The 20,833-nt window shown below is 41.8% G+C and overlaps 1 protein-coding gene across 1 annotated transcript in view; it reads right to left on the reverse strand.

Moving 5' to 3' along the window:
- Positions 1 to 20,833, reverse strand: part of Patj (PATJ crumbs cell polarity complex component) — a 305,836-nt gene that overhangs the window by 110,851 nt on the left and 174,152 nt on the right. Inside the window, exons 27-28 of the mRNA XM_050136448.1 lie at positions 18,176 to 18,372; positions 3,529 to 3,620 (exon numbers count right to left, since the gene is read on the reverse strand). Of these exons, the coding sequence (XP_049992405.1) occupies positions 3,529 to 3,620; positions 18,176 to 18,372 (289 nt within the window). The remainder of the gene's footprint in view (positions 1 to 3,528; positions 3,621 to 18,175; positions 18,373 to 20,833) is intronic.

The raw sequence follows: 20,833 nt of genomic DNA on the forward strand, positions 1-20,833 counted from the left end.
TGAAACCCGGGACCTGCACATACACGCTGGGCAAGTTCTCAATCACTCAGCTGCCCTGCCAATCCCTTGTCATTTTTCTATGAAAATATAGAAAAATATTTCAATCTTACTAATTTGGGGAAATTATAAAAAGCTAGACTTATTAGACACAAAGAATTTCGAATTATATACATATATACTATATATTTAAATTCACACAATAGTAAGTTGCTATCATTTTTACTTTGGAAAAGAATCTAGAACTGCTCTGTGGTAGTTTGAAAGAGAGTTATTCAATAACATTTCTGAAAATCCACCAGATGCTGGGTATTATATAATTTAAGGACCTTGCAACAGAGGTACACACTATGGTCTGAATGTATCCCCAAGCCTGTCTACTAGGGTGACACTGTTAGCTGAGGGCTTTCTGGGGAGATCTCTGGAGGCAGAGCTCTTGGGATTCATGCTGTTGAAAAACATGCAGAAGGAAACTGCTTTGACAAGTAAAGACCTAGTAAGAGACAGGAAGCGGGCCCTTACCAGACGCCAAACTTGCCGGCCATCCATCAGGATTTGAAGAAATAAATCTCTGTAGTCATAAGCTGGCAAGTCTACAGTGTTCATTTTACTAGCAGTCCCAAAGGAACACAATTCCTCATCAGATTAAACCTTTTCAGTGTACACTGATAGCTTCAAAATTACTTAGTATCATCTTAGCAAATAAATACTTATTAGCCTCTTCAGTCTTGCACACACCATTAACTTAGCAAGCAAACTGTCATTTGATTCACCCTGCTCTAAACAAAGCAACCAGACAAACAAACAAAAACTTAAAACTGTCAGAAAGCTGAGCTGCCCAGGTCCTCATCGCTCTGGAGCCTCTCTGCAGCTCTGTCTCCTATGGTCAACTCCATGTTGCTTGTCTTTCTTTACAGGAGGAGGAGGGTTCTGACTCCCAAATCCTTTACAACATTAAATGATTTCCTCTGGACCCTACTCCATTTCCTTTCTGCTCCTTTAAACTGGCATTAAAGGCCCCACCAGAGCTGCAGCAACTGTTAACAGCACTTGTAACCGCAGCGAATGCCATGCACACCGTCCAGTTTGTGGATTGTTGTTACTCCCATCTACTACAAGAAGCAGCCTCGGGAGGGCTAGCGCATGCTTTCAACAGCTGAGCATCCAAACAGCATTGTGTATGCTGTGGTGAGGGACTATATAAATGGTGACATCACTGGGGCAGTTTGTAAGAGAGGGAGAGGCATCATGGGAAGCCAGGAGGGCAGAGAGTGATTCTGGGATTAGTCTCATTTGTTCTCTGTTTAATCTCTTTGTGGCGCATGAGGATGCTCATGAACGGTAAGCATTCTACTACAACTCCATCCCAAGTGCATTTTTTTTTCTTTTAGTTCTTAAATTGTGTTGAAAGTGTGTGTGTGTACACATGAATCCAGATGGGTACTGGGAACCAAATTCAGGTCACCTGGAAGAGAAACACCCCCTGAACCATCTCTTTAGCACCAAAGCTTATATGTGTGTGTGTGTGTGTGTGTGTGTGTGTGTGTGTGTGTGTTTATAAGAACACAGTTTCAAGAAAACTAACTCCAAATCCATAGAAGTGCCTTAATCTTCTCAGGGAGGTACCCAGTGAGTGACTGACTTTTTTGAACCCCTTTCAAAGGACAACATGGGAAACTTTACGGCATATGAACCCTGTGTGACACACGAATGATGTCAAAACCCCAGCAGGTCCACATCTGTTTAATCCGCACACAGCCTTTGCAGGCAGTCTCCAAGGCTGAACCTGTGACTTGTGCGGACTTCTCTCAGTGGACGTCTTAGCCTTTTCAGTGACTGGCCTTGCTTCAAATCTGCTCAGGTTACCATAAGCGAACTCACGTGAAACACTTGACAACTGGAAGAGCAAGGAAACCCAAAAAGGACGCTGCTGAGGACTCCTCAGCCGGTGGCACACAAGACACAGAGACACACAAGAAGATCTCCCCCTTTGGAAGGCAGAACAAAAAAGCCAGATAGGAAGAAAGAGCTATTAGGTAGGAGAAGAGTATGTAGCTGGAGGGGAGCATCAGGAGAAAGTACAAGGAAGGGCTGAAAGGTGGTGGGAAGGGTATTCAGCTGTACTAGTGCCCAACTTGGGAACAAAACTATCCTCGAATACCGGTGTTCCCAGTGGTGGAGAGGTCTCACTGATGGTAATTAGCAGCGAAGGGAAAAATAACAACCATTTTCATCTTGAAAAGGCAGTGAACATTCTTTCAGCCCTGAAGTTTCCCCTTGTGTCAACTGTTTTACTTGTGCAGCACTGGAGATGGCCTTGAGCATTCTGGGCAAGTGCTCTACCTCCTCTGAGCTGCATCCCCAGCGCATATTGATTACGTTCAAAAATTTTGGTTCATTTATTTTATTTAATGTGCACAAGTGTTCTGTCTGCATATTTTATGTACCATATTCACACCTGGTGCCCAAGGAGCCCAGGAAGAAGGAATTGGGCCTCCTGGGACTGGAGCTGCCATATGGATGCTGGGAACTGAACCTGTGTCCACTGCAAGAGCAGCCAATGCTCTTATCCATTGAGACATCTCTCCGGCATGTCATTTTAAAGTTTTGAAACAAAACAATGATGGAAGTAGATGTTTTATGGTGTTCATATGAAAAATGGTAATGGAAGCATAAAGGAAAGACACCCAGAAATACTTAACAAACATGGTTACTTACACCACCTACAAATTATTTAATTTTAACTAACATTTCAGTTAAATAACAGAGACTTAAACAAGCCCATCTCTTATGGGTATAGAAAACTGGCTGCAAGATGTACAGACTCCCAACTCTTCCTGACAAGCACTGTCGGAGCTGATTGGTGAGGTGGCTGCGTGTGGAATCCCAAACACTGCAGAGATGGATTTCCTAAGCTACATTTCTCACTAGCACTTTTTTTCCTAAATGAAAATGTCTTGTGCAGCAGGCTGGCCTCCAGCTCTCTATGCACACAAGTATAACCTTGAACTTCTGACCCCGCCCCCAACCTCTGCCAATTGCTGGAATTATACGCATATACTACTGTATCTGGTACTGAAGATGAAGCCAAGATCTAGCATATATGAGCAAGTGCTCTAATACCTAAAATACCCACAACCCTCATCAGCACTCCTGAAAGATGCCCCTACACTTTTCTATGTTCTCTGACTACTGGATCTTTCAGAAAGACAATAATAACGAGTGAATGAAAAGCCATGGTGAAATAGTGAAGGGCTCCATTGCATTTCTACAGAAAAATAGCACCTAGCATACAAACACTTCTATAGGAGCTGAGATTTAAACATCAAGAAACTCAACTACCAATTCCATGTTGTAAAACATGGAAAACCAAGAAGAATCTTGTGGAGTTCAAACACTCCACAGTTTTCTTAAAGTAACAGAAAAGCAAAGTGTGGAATACAGTGACTTTGTTAGACAAAACAAAAATAAAACAGTCTTTTGCCAATAATGGTCTCTGCAGAATAGACTGTATATTTAGGAAAAACTTACCTAATAAAAACCAGTTTGACCCTGGTTGGGGCAGTTTTAATAATGGCAGATGCATTTTGATGACTTCTTCCATAAAGGATCTGATTGTTTATCTGTTTGGGAAAAAAATAAAATATACTTGTAAAAATACAACCCATATATTTTATACAATGAATAAATTATATATTATGTATAATATATATATTATAAAGTACATGCTTGGGATTAAACAATAAAGTCTTCACTTTTAATCATGTGTATAGGATTCATTAATAGTAAAAATCTCAATATTCTTCATACCACTCATTACCAACGTAGTTTTAAGCTGTGAAAAGTCTCTTAAACTCCACTGTGGCTACAGGGAATAAAGGACTCAACTCCTTGGCCCTGTGGCTAAACTTTATAAGAAAGGTAGTTGAGCTCACTGCAAAGTTTTATGGCAGATATTTCATATTCTATGACTTTTCCAGATTCCTAAAGAATGTAGGAAACAGACCAAACTGTATATACAGAGCTCTGGAGGGCCCATTTAACACCACGCTGCAAGTGTGTCATGGTTATTACACAGAATAAATCATCACCACAGGAGATACATATTATATGCCTGTTTTAAGTTGAATTTTAGGTCAACATTACAAAGTACATCTTACTGATAACCAATGAGTCATCTGTTCCTGTCTAAGGTGTACTGGAATTATAATTTGACTGAAGTCACCTAAATATGATAGAACAGTAGATCTAAACTGTTTTTATTTTGGATCCTCCCACTGAGATGTTATATAATAACTACAGTTATTCCCTCTATCATCTAATTCTACTCTCCCCATCTATTTGGTAAGGAACTAGTGACTTGTAATGTTATGTTATCCCTATGTAGCTGTGGCCTTGATAACTTCTACAGTCTTAGGGATGGTACAGTACACTTAATTATATTCAAGGGGACTGGAGTCTTTCCAAATCGGTGCTTAATCCATCTGCCCTTGATGTCTCTGTAATGCTGAATCTGAAGACACAATTGACATCTCTTTGAAAACACTGTTTCATCACAGTGGTTACCCCCAGAAAGCAAAAGGGAAACGAACACTTCAAATAGTCATGGAAATACTTCTAACTGTGTTAAAGGAAGCCAGTCCATCCCCATGCCTAGGGAGGTACAGCCCTGGCTATCAGGTAACTTTTATTCTGTCAGGTTTTATTCTTGGCTGAGATCATTAGTCTCAGAGAAGTGCACTGACTCCCACACTCCCAGTTATCTGTAACACGCTTTCCTATGCTCTAAAGTGGTCCTGAGAACTGTAAGAAGAAAGCTGTCACAGATCATGGAATCTCTTGATACCTGAAGGAATGCTTCCTTCATATATTCAGACACTCATCTTTTTTGCTGTTAAACTTTAATATTCATACATTTAATAATGTGATTATACCCCAGATTTCCAACACTAATACAAATGTACAAATACTTTCATGCTTTCATTTTTCATACGGACATGCGCGTGCATGTGCGCAAACACACACACACACACACACACACACACACACACACACACACACTGCGGGGGAGCACAGACAGAAAGACACACTGTTTCCTTTCTTTGTCCTTCTGCTTTCCTGTGTTTCTGTCCTGGTGCTAGAGAGTAAACTCAGGCCCTTTTACACGCTAAATATGTACTGCAAGGCAAACAGCTGCACATCCAACCTAAACAACATCTTCTCCAACTTAGTCACCAGCCAAAGGTTCTAAGAGTCACGAGAAGAGCTCTGACAGATCAGTGCCATGGCTGCCATTGCTGCTGCTTCCTGCGGTACCAGCAACTGTGCCCTTGAGTGTGGTGGGGGCAGCTGCCTCTTGACAAAGCTTAGGAAGTGTTACACAGTGGAAAACTGGGAACCGAGCAAGCAACTCAAGACACAGGGAGAACTTTACTAAAGTAAATCTAAAGGAAAACTAAGATCTCTAGACAAAAACCAAAACAACTAAAAGGCTACAGTAAATTCTTCTTTCTGGCTTTAAAAATGATATAACCAGGGACCAGTGAGATGGCTTAGTGAGTAAAGACACTTGCAGCCATGTCTGAGGATCTGAGTTTGATACTGGGACCCAACATACGCTCACAAGCTGTTCTCTAACCTCTGTAAACATAGGTACACACACACACACACACACACACACACACACACACTCTCTCTCTCTCTCTCAACTGCACACAGTCTGTATGGAAATTAGAGCACTAATCAATGGGATTGGTATCATCACAAGATGACGCATGATTCAGTGTGGTAGTTCATTCCTGTAATCCCAGCACTGACAAAACTAAGGCAGGAGGACTGTGAGTTTGAAGTCAGTCTGGGCTATACCAGGAGGCTCTGCTCAATATAGGGAGTGAGAAGGAACATTGTCAAACTCTTTTTATGAGGCTACAATTACCCTGATACCCAAACCACATAAAGACATTACTAAGAAAGAATTACAGACCAATCTCATTCATGAACATTGATGCAAAAATACTAAAATAAAATACTGGCAAATTGAATCCAAGAACACATCAGAACCATCATCCACCATGATCAAGTAGGCTTCATCCCAGAGATGCAGGGATGGTTCAACATTTGAAAATCTGTCAACCTAATCCACCATATAAACAAACTGAAAAAATAAAAACCACATGATCATCTAATTAGATACTGAAAAGGCCTTCAACAAAATACAACATTCCTTCAAGATAAAGGTCTTGGAAAGAGCAGGGATACAAGGAACCTCATAGAAAAAAACGTGAGAAGTATACTTGAGCGCATTGGCATAGGGAACCACTTCCTAAATATGACCCCAGCAGCACAGACACTGAGAGAAACAGTTAATAAATGGGACCTCCTGAAACTAGAAAGCTTCTGTAAAGCAAAGGACATGGTCAACAAATGACAGCCTACAGAATGGGAAAAGATCTTCACCAACCCCACATCATACAGAAGTCTGATCTCCAAAATATACAAAGAACTCAAGAAATTGGTCATCAAAAGAACAAATAATCCAATAAAAAAAAAAAGGAGTACAGACCTAAACTGAGAACTCTCAACAGAGGAGTCTAAAATGGCTGAAAAACACTTAAGGAAATGCTCAACATCCTTAGTCATCAGAGAAATGAAAATCAAAACAACTCTGAGATTCCATTTTACACCTGTAAGAATGGCCAAGATCCAAGACACTGATGACAACTTCTGCTGGAGAGGTTGTAGAGAAAAGGGAACACTCTTGAATTGCTGGTGGGAGTGCAAACTGGTACAGCCCCTTTGTATATCATGTGGTGATTTCTCAGAAAATTAGGAAACAACCTTCCTCAAGACCCAGCAATACCACTTTGGGTATATATCCAAAGGATGCTCAACCATGCCACAAGGACATGTTCATAGCAGTATTGTTTATCATATCCAGAACCTGGAAACAACCTAAATGCCCCTCGACTGAAGAATGGATAAGGAAAATGTAGTACATTTACACAATGGAGTACTACACAGCAGAAAAAAATGACAGCCTGAATTTGGCAGGCAAACAGATGGAGCTTTGACAGTGTGATGCTCCTGCCTCAACCTCCTGAGGTTGAAGGCTGTGATTAAAGGTGTTCAATATGTTTGGTGCCTTTTATGTGCCCGACCAGCCATTCTCGCTTTCTGGGTTGCTTTTGGGTTCCTCTTCTTATCGTTGACAATGAGGGACTTCTAGAGAATATTAATTTCTGTCTTAGCTCTTGACCCCTGGCAATAACAGATATATTTGGGTGAGTTAATTTTCTCCCAGGCTCTGAAATTCAAATCCCATTCATGAACAAACTAAAGCAACTCTGGGTTCCAAGGCCCCAGACAAGAGCCATGCCTGAGTTTCCAAGGCTGGGGAGCAGTTCTTCAGGTTTCCACACACACGATTTCCCCTCAGGGTCGCCCTCTGCCTCTCGGGGGAGAAAGAACAAAACCTTACTGTGAGGACAATCCTGTACAGAGTGGGATAATTAGTTCAGTATTGGTAGTCTGCAGCAGAAGCAGAATTACGGTTAACCCAGTGAAGAATAAGCCAAAGTAAATGGATGTAAATCCTCTCAAACACTGCATAGACTTTCGCTTTAAACGTCTTTAATGAGATTGGTTTTAATCAAATTAACTATGCAAAAATATTAAAGAGAAAAGTTTTCAACTACTCCTAATTTCACACAGTTCGTCTGAACAGGAGTATAAATTTATGCTGAAAAGCAGCTCAATTAATCTACTCAATGTATCAAATTGGGAGTAAAAGTTAATTAAGCTAGGGTTGAAAATATTAATTAGACAAAATTAGCATTTAGTTCAAGTAGCAGATTTGCCCAAGGTTTGAACATCATGTCATAATTTATTACACTCAACCATCTCCCACCCATGTTTTCTTTTTTAAAGCAAAATGATGTATTATACAAGCCGATAAACTATCACTGGGAGCAGAAATGAAACTTCACTGTGAGTGGCTGACAACGAAGTCAGAGTCCTTCCCCCATCTTCACTCTGAAGCACCTTCTGAACATATTTTAAGACACTAGAATCTACACATTAACTTTAAAACAACCGTTACTGAAGATAAATCACACAGAAAAACCAACACATTACATTTATAACCATCAGCCTTTTAAAATTTTTGGTACTGAACATCAGAACCAGTACCTGGACTATACCAGCGTTTAACCACGGCAGGAAATTTTAAACTTCAAAACTTTATTTTGAGTCAGGGTCTAAACAAATCGCTTTAGATTCAGGCTCATACCACCTTACCCAGCTGCCAGTTAACTCTGGGTCAAATAATTCCATTTCAATGGATTTAGCCTAAACAAGTTAAAACTTAGGCATTAAAATGTCACCCACCCTAACTATACTTTAAGAAAGAACAGAAAAACTGCAGGTTTATCCATCTGTCATCATGGCAACAATGGGAAACAATTGCCCTAAAAAGACCTGGTGAAGGTGACGTCTATCTAGGTGTATGGCTATAAGAAGATAGCAGTACTGAGAGGAAAATGTAGCAGATAAGCAGTTTGAAAATCAAAGTTTCTTTGTGGGTCTAAGGAACTATACCTAATAGAGGGCTCTGTGGGGACAGGTTTGGGTATCAGTATTTTAACGTGTTTATCACATTTCATTTGTTCTGTGTGTACATGCACATGTGGTTTGGGTATCAGTATTTTAACGTGTTTATCACATTTCATTGGTTCTGTGTGTACATGCACATGTGGTTTGGGTATCAGTATTTTAACGTGTTTATCACATTTCATTGGTTCTGTGTGTACATGCACATATGGTTTGGGTATCAGTATTTTAACGTGTTTATCACATTTCATTGGTTCTGTGTGTACATGCACACACGTGTGCATGTCCGTCATTACATGAGCATGGGGGCATTAGTGCAGTCCTCTCTCTCCACCATGGGCTCTGGGGACCCAGTTCCACTGTGTGTCCGTGATCACAGCACATAGGGGGGCTGGTCCAGGTTTGTGGGCTGGAAGTTAACTTGGACTACACTGTGAACTCTGTCTGCAAACACAGCTTTGTAATAATCAAAAAATACGTCAAAAAATCTCTTTTATTTCTTCCTTAAAAAATAAAAAGAAGAAAGGGGAAGAAGATGGAAGGTGTCCTATTTCCTTCACGCAATCGACGGGGATAAATAAATGGTGCAATCTACCTCATAAAAAGAACTGCTACGAATATTGCAGAAAAAAAATAATGGTTTCTGGGAATTTAAGATGCTTCAACATAACAATTGAGGGTATGTGTCTTTTGTGTGTGTGTTTGTGTGTGTCTGTGTGTGTACATGTTCATATGCACCTGTGCAGGTGAGTACACGTGGAGGCAGAGGCCAGCCTGGGTTGTCTGTCCTTGAGGGACTATCTACCCTGTGTTTAATGACTTTATTTGTGGTGTGTGTGTGTGTGTGTGTGTGTGTGAGAGAGAGAGAGAGAGAGAGAGAGAGAGAGAGAGAGAGAGAGAGAGAGAGAGAGAGAGATCCAATGCCACAGGGGCCAGAACCAGCTCCTTGGAGCTGGAGTTACAGGCAGTTGTGAGCTGCATAATGCGGCTGCTGGGAAACCAAACCCTTGTCCCCCAGAAGAGGAAGCACTCGCTCTTGCCTCCCCTCCAGCTCCACACTGAACTTTTAGAGACAGGTTTCTCACTGGAACCTGGGCTCTCTCAGTAGGCTAGGCTGTCTGGCCAGCAAGCCCAGGGATGATCTGTCTTCTGTCTTCACCTTCTCAGCACTGATGTGACAAGGGCTTGCCACCCAACTGACTTTTTACATGTTGTTGGGGACCAAACTCAGGTCCCCATGCTTGTGTGGCAAGCATTCTACCATCTGAGCTATCTCTCCACACCAGGCATAATTCTTAATAATATTCTTAGTTGCTGTGGGACAATGGTTTGTAGCCTGTCAATTGTATTTTAATAAAACACTGATTGGTCAGTAGCCAGGCAGGTAGTATAGGTGGGACAACCAGACAGGGAAATGAAAACAGGAGAATTCTGGGAAGAGGAAAGCTTGGTCTGCAGTCCTGACCTGGCCACAGAACAAGCAAGATGTGACTGCCTTACCGAAAAGGTACCATGCCACGTGGCTAACATAGACAAGAATAATGGGCTAATATAAGTTATGAGTTAATAAGAAGTCTGAGCTAATGGTCCAATCAATTTATAGTTAATGTAGACCTCTGTGTGATTTCTTTGGGACTTAACAACTGTAGGAACCAGGCAGGACAGAAAACTCAGTCAACACTTAAGTCAGATAAGCAAATAGGACTCAGGTTACTAGTGACCTGAAATTCCTTTACCAACAATATTAAGCTGGGTATGGTGGCATAGGTAGTTGGATCTCTGTGAGTTCATGGCTAACCTGATATATACAGCAAGCTACAGGCTTGCCAGAGCTACATAGTAACCCCCTGTCTCAAAATAAATAAAACCCAATCAGCCAAACAAAGAGAAAATCAAGATAAAATGCCCATAGTAGTAATGTTTAGCCTAAGGTTTCTTTCTCACACAAAAGAGGACACGATTAGAAATCTATCTCAATTCTTAGTTATATTTTCCTCATATTCAAAATATTTCATAAGTCCCTTTACTGACCTACTCAAAAAACTCAGTCTCCAAGATTCTCTTCTCCCATCCCGTCCCCTCCCCTCCCCTCTCCTCTTCCCTCTCCTTTTAAAAGTGTTCAAATTTTACTTATATTGTACATATACATGCCTGTGTGCGAGCACCCTCACAGGTGCCTACATGGACCACATGTGGAGGGCCACTTGCAGGAGTAGAGTCTCTCCTTCCACTGTGGATTCTGGAGACTCAACTAAGGTCATAGGCATTCATGGCAAGCACTTTTACCCACTGAGGCATCTCACTGGTCCCAGTTTCTAGTTGCAACAATTGTCACCTTGTTTTAAAAAACTGTCCCGCAGAGGCACGATGGCATCCTTTGCACCTAAGAATGTTTAGCACATACCTCATATAGTCTAGCACTGCCCTTCAGCATGGGCCCGAGACAGGAGGGCCTGTGTCAGTATAATGAGGACTCAGAGACTCCCAAGCTCAATGATTATAAGAGTTTAAGGTATGAAGTGATGCTGACAGAATGCAGGCCCAAATCTCCAGGTCCTCAAACCTCAAGTAGGTCTGGGGCCACTGCAGCATGTCACAGAATACTCAGTAGGTGTCAGGGAACTCCTTTGTGCCTCTTAATCCTTAATGTAAGCAATCACTCATATCCTATTCCAGCCAGTTCCCAACCCATACAAAAAATGTCCCCACCTCCCAATTCTCAGCGAGGCCAAGGTAGAAGAATCTTCAAGCACTAACTCATGCTCCTGTAAGCAATGCTAGTCACCAAAAATAAAAAAATACAACAAAGTAAAAGGGGAACTGATAGGGAAAGAGTGGAAATCAGGTGGAGGGGAGAAGAGAGGGTAATGGGGCAAATATGATCAAAATATGTTACATACATGCATGAATATTTCATGACTTTCATAACATAATAAAGTTAGTACATCATTTAGGGTATGCTAATTAATCTTTAAGAAACCCTCTCTCATCAGTTTTGCTTTCTAAGGTTTCAGATCAAATGTGGTCTGAAGGTGTTTGATGAAAAACTCTAGAAATCCTTCATTCTTTAAAAAAGATTTTTTTGGAACTGGGAGTAGTGGCACATGGCTTTAATCCCAGCACTCAGGAGGCAGAGGCAGGTGGATCTCTGAGTTCCAGTCCAGCCTGGTTTACAGAGCAAGTTCCAAGATAGTCAGGGCTACACAGAGAAACATGTCTTGAAAAACAAAAACAAATAAAAGAATGTTTTTGAAACCTGAATATGCACATGGGTTGATCTGTCATTTTAACACAGACCCTGTCTTTGTTGACCCTGTCCCTCCCCCACAGGCTGGCATCATCCTTTCCAGAGTCCCCTTTCTATTTTCATGTCTCATAGTTTACAGCTTGGGTTCTGCACAGAGAACGGAATCAGCCTTTGTCCAGGGGTCAACTCTGTACGCCTGATACTGGCTACTCAGCTATCAGATCAAACATGCTCAGGCAGACACGTTTACTTAAGAAATGCCACAAATATTCTGGTGACTCAGACATCCGAAAGAGGAAAACACAGTAATACACTTGAACAGAAAACTCACTTGTGAAACTTTATTACAGTACTTTTGCCTCATTGTTATACTGTACGAGTTACTGTTAATACTGCACTATGCCTAATTTATAAAGCCAACTTTGTCATTAGTCTATATGTGTGGGGAAAATGTATATAAACTGGGTACTGGGGTTTATGCCTACAATCCTAGGTCATGATTCATGATGACTAACCTGAGTTTGAAGCTACCCTGAGCTACTTAGTGAGTTCTAGATAAGCCTGCTCTGGAGAGGGAAAACTTGTCTAAAAATCAAATGAAAACAAAATTAAACAAAACAATAATGATGAGGGTAATGAGTCTTATTAAGAAAGGCCAGTACTACCCATGGTTTCAGGAATCTATGAGGGGGTCTTGTAATGTATCACCTTTCAGGCAGGGGTGTTATACAGCACAATTAGTGAAGTAAAAATTCCTATTATGCAAATGCAAACAGATTGTATATGTGGTCAACAGAACACCCCCCAGAATACCCCTAGTGTATATTTTCCAAGGCTGCACCTCAGTATAGCCTCAAGATAGTAAAGGAGGACCACGCTGAATAAAGGAGGGCTGAAAGAGTGTAGTAATTACCAGTCGTGTTACACACCAAGAAGAGCCACAGAAACCTGCGGCAAGGAAGCCATTACTTCCAATAGGCATGTTCCTTTCCCTATGCCTGATCCCTGTGATTCAATTTTCCTTAATGATCTGTTTCTTCCGTTCTTGACATTTCATTTTCGCCACTAATGTGACTAGATTTAGAATCACCTAGGAGACACATCTGAGAGGGTAGTTCCAGACAGCTGTGATTTAGGAGGACAGATACAGTCTGCATGTGTGTGGCACCATCCCACATGGGGGAAAAAAGGGGGAAAGATGAAAAGATAATCGGAGTACTAGCAGTCATCGGTCTGCTTCCTGGTTGCGGGAACACGTGACCAGCCCCCTCGTGCTCCTGTCTCACATCCCTGCTATGATGGACTATATCCATATGAACCATAAACCAAAATAATTCTTCCTTCCTTAAGTTGTGGCTGATATTTTCCTTCCTTGAGTTGCATTGGTTAGGTATTTTGTCATAGCAATGAGGAAAATGTCCAATACACCTTCATTTTGCTTTGTTTTCTAAGGTCTTAAGATAATTTGGCTCACTGCAGAGACCTCAGAACTTCTGTGAGAACAACAATGAGGACCACAGCAATAAGATGTGAATGACTACCATTTCTTCCACAAAACAGTAAGAATGGAGCTTTCAGGGATGAAAAGACAATGAGGTGCAACTAAATAATTCAAAACTCCTCCCCTAACAAGCTGTCGTCAGAAACAGAAATGGCAAAAATAGAGCTGAAGCCTTCACAGCTGGAAGCTCCGGCAGAAAACCAGGACACTCAATGCAAACTAGGTTTTACACAATAGCTTCTATGCCTGAAAATAAAGCCCAAGTCTACGGTGGAAATGAGGGCAAGCTCTTCAATTATGAAGTTCAGAAGCTCCCAGGCTGTACATGAACAAGTTCAAAGGAGGACTGCCTTCCTTCTTCGGTTCTTAATAGAGGAGCATGATTTTATCAATTACATGCTTCTTTTAATGAACATAGACTTGCATTACATGTTAAGATGGATAATATCATATGGAATTGCAATGTGAGAATCTAAGGCAGGACAGAAAAACAAAGTTTAGGGACCACAGGAAGGCGTAGGAGGCTTTCACTTGAGCCTGGTTGTCTTTTTACTAGTTAAGAGTCCAGAATTCTGACACAACTAACAAATCTGGTGTAAAGAGTGTCTATATAGACCAGATGTGATGGTGCACACCTTTAATCCTAGCATGACTTTACTTTGGCATGTATGAAGGTCGTATGCAGGACCTACTCACAATACTCATTTGTGTTAACTTTGATGGATTCATTTTTAAATAGTTTTCGGGTATTAAATACAGCTGTCTGTTTGTTGAGATAGGGTCTCAGTTTCTAGTCCTGACTGACCTGCAGCTCACAATGTAGACCAGGTTGGACTTGAGATCACAGAGATCTGCCTACCTCTGCCTCCTGAATGCTGGGATTAAAGGCACGTGCCACCACACCTGGCCAAATACAGCTTTAATATGCATTATATTCATATCTAAACCATTCATGTCAAAGCCATTTGAAGTCACTGCCACAGTAAAAGAAAACCAAAAACCTAGTCAATCAATTCTGCATGAGTAGATATTAAGTACCAATTCTGCCAAAAATTTATGGAGAAACATAATTTTGTTTCAATTTTGAAATCCTATTCCTCAGACTGTTTTTATACCAGGAGATTTTATTATATGAAGTATCTTAGGGCAAAGTTCTTTCATTAAAAATACTTGATAAATACACCCGGCGATGGTAGTGTGGATGACATGAGCTTCTGAGTGTAAATTAAGAGATTTTATCCCACGGATGCACAGAATCTAGCGATTTACTTACTAGCTTCCATACCACAGTCCAAATCATATCTAAGCTTTCCAAAATGTTTCAAATCTAATTTGCTGGCAAGGAACAGCTGTAGGCCAATGCCGACACCAAGGAAGGCTGCATGATGCGGTGATAAGCGCCTGGGTGATCAACTCACTTTTGTGATTATAGTGGGTTTTTTTCTTTATGAAAACAATATCATGACGAGAAGGTATGAGAGGTACTCACACCTCCTCTTTTCCACTGTACATGTACTGGACAGGACTCAGTTTAGGCTTCTGCAGGTTCCACAGCTCCACACAGCAGCCTAATCCATTCTGTTCTGAGCTGACACATCACTCAGACTCCCTGTACAGCACCACTGGCCCTGTCTTCCCACATGTGCATGTTAAGGAGGATAATAAATGAATCCTATATTCATACGGCAGCACTGTGGCCCAGCATTGCGCTGGGAAAGCCAGTGTTCTAGTGCAAGCCTCATTCTGTGTACATGGTAATTATATGGTAATGCTTTCTGAAATTAATTCAGTAACCCTCACATTAGAACTGAAAGGAAGGGTAAAGGAGCTGAGATTTAATCACATTGTCTTCTGGGAGCTTTACAGAAAATTCCTTTTACACATGAACTGCGCCATCGCCCCCACAGAACTCATGATTATTCTACTAGTACAGTGCAATTGCACACCGCCAGGACTGCGGCAACCACAGGCCCCAAACCGGTCACACACAAGGCTCTGGGAGAAAAGCGGAGTTTCTGATTTAAAAGGAGATAGGATATGTTCTTGATAATTATTTTACTTCTTAACTGGACTTCAGAATCTTAAGCAAATAGATCAACTGTAAATCTTAGAAGCAGTGAGCAAAGGTGTGAAAGAACAGTCATGGCCGGGTGATGATGGAACTACGAATCAGAAAGAGAACTATGAAAATACGCAAGCCACAAGACTGAACCCAATCCAGGGTTGAGGCTATAAAATAACCATATTTTGGGTGAGAGTTTACGAATACCCATGGTTCGCTCCATTTCTTAAAACCCATTTGCACAATGCAGCGTTCCCAACCATCTACTGTTCTGCAATGTCCATGGTCATGCTAGATTTTAGCTTTTCTGGTTCACATCATTAAATCACTTTTCTATTCTCAGCCAGCAAGCACATCCCAACTCCTCATCTGTTAAAGAAAAAAGTACTGCGTTTTTTCCTGAGCTATAAAAAGAAACCAGGGAATATTTTCCCATATCAATTTATTTTCTGTCATCCTTGACCTGAAGTCAAAACGGTTACAAGAGAAGATAGATTACAACTGCCTAAGAGCCGGGGATTTGGTAAGGTGCTGCATGAAATTACTAAGGAATAAGACACTGCTTGGACATGACTTCACAGACACTAATATCAATATAAACAAACTAAAAAGATAAAAATACATATATACAGAAATGACAGTTTTTGATCCTATCAGTTAAAGTATGCCAGAGACTGTGGCAACACCTAGCTTACCATATTTGTCACTAACTTCCCCAAAGGAAGGGTTGCCCCAAGGTTAATGTGGCCCAACCACTGTACTGCTAGCTCTGTGAGAGCAGGACTCAGTTCATGCAATACCTGCTACAGGACAGCCCCATCTGAGGGTCTGATGTAAGTGATTCCAACTACAAACCAAAAGAGGCTATGAGCAAAGCAGTAATATTTAATAACAAGAACTGTGATGAAGCAATAGTGAGAAGTAACATGAGTAAATAGCTCTCTCAAAATGATTAAGGCAAAGGAAATTTTATTCAACTCAGGGAGAGGTCACAAAAATAAGTATATGTATTTTGGACTTATTTTTAGATATTTCAGGAAGATATTTGTTAACAGATTTGAAAAAGCTGAGGCTGAAGAGAGATGGTAATTGACAATAAAATCTGTGTCCCAACGTATTTTTATTTGTTGCCACTTGGCAGAAACTAGAGCATCTCTGGGGAGGGTAAAAGGAGCTGATACAGCCACACTGAATCTACTTGATCTCTGCGTCTGTAACTGATATAACAAAAAGACCAGATCCAGAAGGCTAGAGGAAGGAAAAGGAGAAATACAAGGTCAATGCTAGTATTCGTTTTTTTTTTTTTTGCCCCATGCCTGACGGAGGAAGTAGGATTAGCTAGCAGCTAACTCACTGCTAGGCTGCATCACGATAATGTTAGAAGACACGGATTTGGGCTCTCTCCTTAGTTTTGGCAGAGAAGTACTCCTTTTGCAGTTTTCTAGTTGATCAGTGTGCTAAATTCATCTTTGGTCCTAACATCTGATTTCTGGCTCCCAATCCTGATTTCTGTTCTGATGAGCGATGGGATCAGGGTCTGGGCACACTTATAAGGGCTCTACCGCTGAGTTACACCTGCACTCAGTCTCTAGCCCTGTGTCCTTCCTGGATCATGGGGGACGGGGTGTATGTTTAACACTTTTAAACACTGCTTTTTCTGCTGATGTCCAGCCCTACCAGGAGCCCATTAAGAGCCACCTCATGGTGCTGGACAGATTGCTCAGTAGTTAGGGACACTGGATGCCCTTCCAGAGGACCCACATTTGATTTTCCAGTACATATATGGTGGCTAATAACTGTCTAGCTCTGACGTCTGTTTCTGGCCTCCACAGGCATCAGGCATGTAGATGGTACACAGACATACACGTGAGCAAAACACTTGTACACATAAATTAAAAAGAATAGCTTCAGCTGGGAGGTGGGACCTATAACCCCAGCCCTCAGGAGGCAGAGGCAGGTAGATCTCTGTGAGTTTGAAGCCAACTTGGTCTGCAGAGTGAGTTCCAGGACAGCCGGGGTTATGTAGTGATAAACAAAACAAAACAAAAGTGAGAGAGGTAGTTTCCACCCAAGGTTCTGAAGCAAATCAGCGACAACTACGTGCGGTGCAGACTTGGGGGAAGCAGTAACTCGCTGGGCTCGTCCCTGTTTCCCCATCGCTTTCCTTCACCACTTCAGTCTCATCCCCTGAGGTTTCCAAACAGGAGCTAAAGGAAATGACCTTGAAGCATGGATTATAATGGTTAATATATTTTGTCAAATTTTACCTTTATTTATTTATTTTTTTAACAATTATACTAGTGAGTACCAACCCCTAGGGAGGCTGAGTTACAGAGCAAGAAGGGTACACTCCCAGGTCTGGCTCCTCAGCAGGAAAGGGTGTTAGGTGGAGGGAAGAGAGATGCTGGTCTCCTTGCATTGGCTGCAGATGTACAAGGCATGTTCTAAGTCTGAAGGGGAAACCATCCGCACACCTCAGAGGCCGCTACTTCATACAGACACTGGGATGCCTAGTGCCCTGGTTACTGGCCTCTTCTAAAAGCCACATGCTGGAACCTGTTTCCCAAAAGGCCTTAACAGTGGGTAAACGCAATCAAGAAGTCAGAAGAGAAAAAAAAGGTGCCCTGGGATAAAAGGCAATGAGTCTACAGACTCTGCTGGCTCTAACTTACTCGTAACAGCATCCAAGTTGGCTTCCTGTATGCGACCCTCAGTACCCAGTCTGCGCACTAAAGGACAAGCTGAGAAGACGGGCTCTCACCTCCAGCAGCTCGTCTCCAACCCGCATCCGTCCATCTGCAGCAGCAGGCCCCTCCGGTTTGATGCCCACCACGAATATGCTCATCCGTGACCTGTCCTTATTGCCAGCAAGACTGAGCCCCAGGCCATTCCTATCCTTTTCCAGCTCGATAATGTGCAGTTCTCCAGGCAGGTCTGCGTACCTTTGCCGGATCTTTTCTATATTAGAAATGGAAAAAAAAAAAATAGAGCATGAGTCTTTATTACTGAGATGTCAGCATTCTCCCATTTTAGTGTGGTTCATCTTCAGGGCTGTCTTAGAATAAATCACTTAAGGCTTTCATGGCCTTGAGGGCAAGCTATTGCTAGCAGTTACTTTTATCTCCACATAAGTTTAGACTGCCCACCAAACTTCTCACTTCTGGTTCCCATTAGCTTAACTTTTCATGAACTGTTTCTTTCCTTTAGAGAGTTACCAAAATATGGATAAATCATGGCCCCAAGCCTCCATCTTGCCACAAAAGTTTAGAAAATTTACTAACTGTGAGGAATGAACAAAGTATTTGGCTTTAGAGGTAAATTAGTGAACCAAACAGTTGTTTCTACTCTCATAGACTTAAGATTTGGCCAGAAAGAGAGTCAACAATTTATTACACTTAAAATATATCTTAAAGTATTTATGTTTGTCATGCTAGTGATTGAACCTCGGGTCATGTGTGTGATTGGCAAGAGGTTTTCCAGTCGCCCATAGCCTCTACCCTAAAATATACTCTTGAGAATATAGAAACAGCATAAAGTAAAACTGCATCAAGAAAAAGGAAGGGTAATCAAGGTTGTCTGTTGAGCTGTCGGATCTAAGAGTGATCCACAAACAGCCACACACCCATCCATCAGTGCACTGTCTCGTCGCTATGGAGCTCTACTTCTTCATTATGGTGAAGGTCCTAATAAGCCATGGTTTGGACATGTTCAATAGTTCTAGCTTTCCATCTTCTCCCTCACCTTGTATGCTGGCTAGTTTGTCGCTAACATGACATAAGAAAGCATGAACTGGGAAGAGGGAACCTTGACTGAGATAATGGTCCCATCAGCTTGGCCTACAGGTGCATTATCTCGATTGATGACTGATAAAGGAAAGTCAGCCCAGGTGCGCAGTGATCCATGGTTATATAGGAAAGCAGGCCGCTTCAGCCTTGAGGAACAAGCTAGTAATCAGTGTTTCTCCACAATCTCTGATTCAGTTCCTGCCCCTACTTTCCTTCATGAGGGACTATCAGCTATAAGCAGACATAAGCTTTTCCTCTCCAATCTGTTTTTGGTCAGTTTTTTATTACAGAAACAGAAAGCAAGCTAGAAGGCCCTGTCACCTCTACACTGTGGTCTAAACTTCCCAGCTCAGTTGGGCTGGTTCCATACAACAAAACCACACCAGTGGATCAACAGGAGACGATACTGCTCACAGCCGCTCTTGCATACCACACAGTGCCAGCTCAGGAGTAAATCACAGAAAGGAAGAGGGAAAATAAATGTAGGTTTAGATGACAATGCCTATGGACTACTGGGACACAAATTCCATGCTGGCAGATGCACACATGTATATGACGAAGCTGGATGTGACAGAAAATGCTTTTAGGTCCAGCATGCAGGAAACTGGGGCAGGGGGATCCTTCAGTTCAATGGCAGCCTAAGCATAAGTATATCATATGCCTTGATATGTATATCAAACAAAACAAAAATCCAGAGAAGGCAAACAATAGAGATGTATAGTGTGTGTGTGTGTGTGTGTGTGTGTGTGTGTGTGTGGTTTTTAGGGCTGAAGTGATAGCCTACTGAACCTGGGATCGCTGATTGATGAGCTCGGTGGCCAGTGAGCTCCAAGGGCTCATCTCATCTCTGCCCCAGTGCTGGGCTTTCAGACCTGCTTCCGGCTGGAGACCCAAGGCAGGCTACAGCAAGCACTTTACCTACTGAGCAACCTCCCGCCCACTTTTCTTGATGTCATATCAGTTCTTGAGCTGGTATAATTTTATTTTTCTGTTGCTGTGCTTCACTGAGAGCCTGGCTTCACACTCAGTATGTGACTGAGGATGACCTTGCACTTGTGGCCATTCCATCTGACCTCTCAAATGACAGGAGTGACGGGCATGACACTCTTGCCTGGCATGCTCTGATTTCTCCCTCCTCTAACAGACAGGAGATTCAGCAAGGGAAAAAAAACAAAACAAAACAAAACAAAACAAAAAAACCAGACTGCTTTCTTATGAAACTTGTTATGTAATCGCTAGTTTGTGGTTCAGATCTGAAATGTCCTCACTGCTTCTGCATAAAGACTTGGTTCTGTAACGGGGCTAGGCCAGAGCATGGGGACTGAGCAGGTCATAATGGTTCTGACTGAATCAATGAAATAATCCACGATGGATTCATAGCTTAAGGGACTTGGGGAAGTGGGTATTGTTGTAAAAGCAAACTCTGTTTCCTGGACACCATGAAACACTTTAACATGATTCAAACTAAGAACATATTCGGGAGACAGATGAATCCCAGGAATGTAAACACTTAAAAGTCAGGAGATCTTTCATGGGTGATCACCATGGCAGGAGCCTAAAGGACAAAGTTCAAAGATGATGTTCATAGGTAGAGATAGCTATGTATTTTTAAGATAAAGAGGCGGTGGTGGCGC

Source organism: Alexandromys fortis, unplaced genomic scaffold (assembly GCF_014885135.2).
Source record: "Alexandromys fortis isolate MF-2015 unplaced genomic scaffold, M_Fortis_MF-2015_v1.1 scaffold_13, whole genome shotgun sequence".
In the NCBI taxonomy this organism is placed as follows: Eukaryota; Metazoa; Chordata; class Mammalia; order Rodentia; family Cricetidae; genus Alexandromys; species Alexandromys fortis.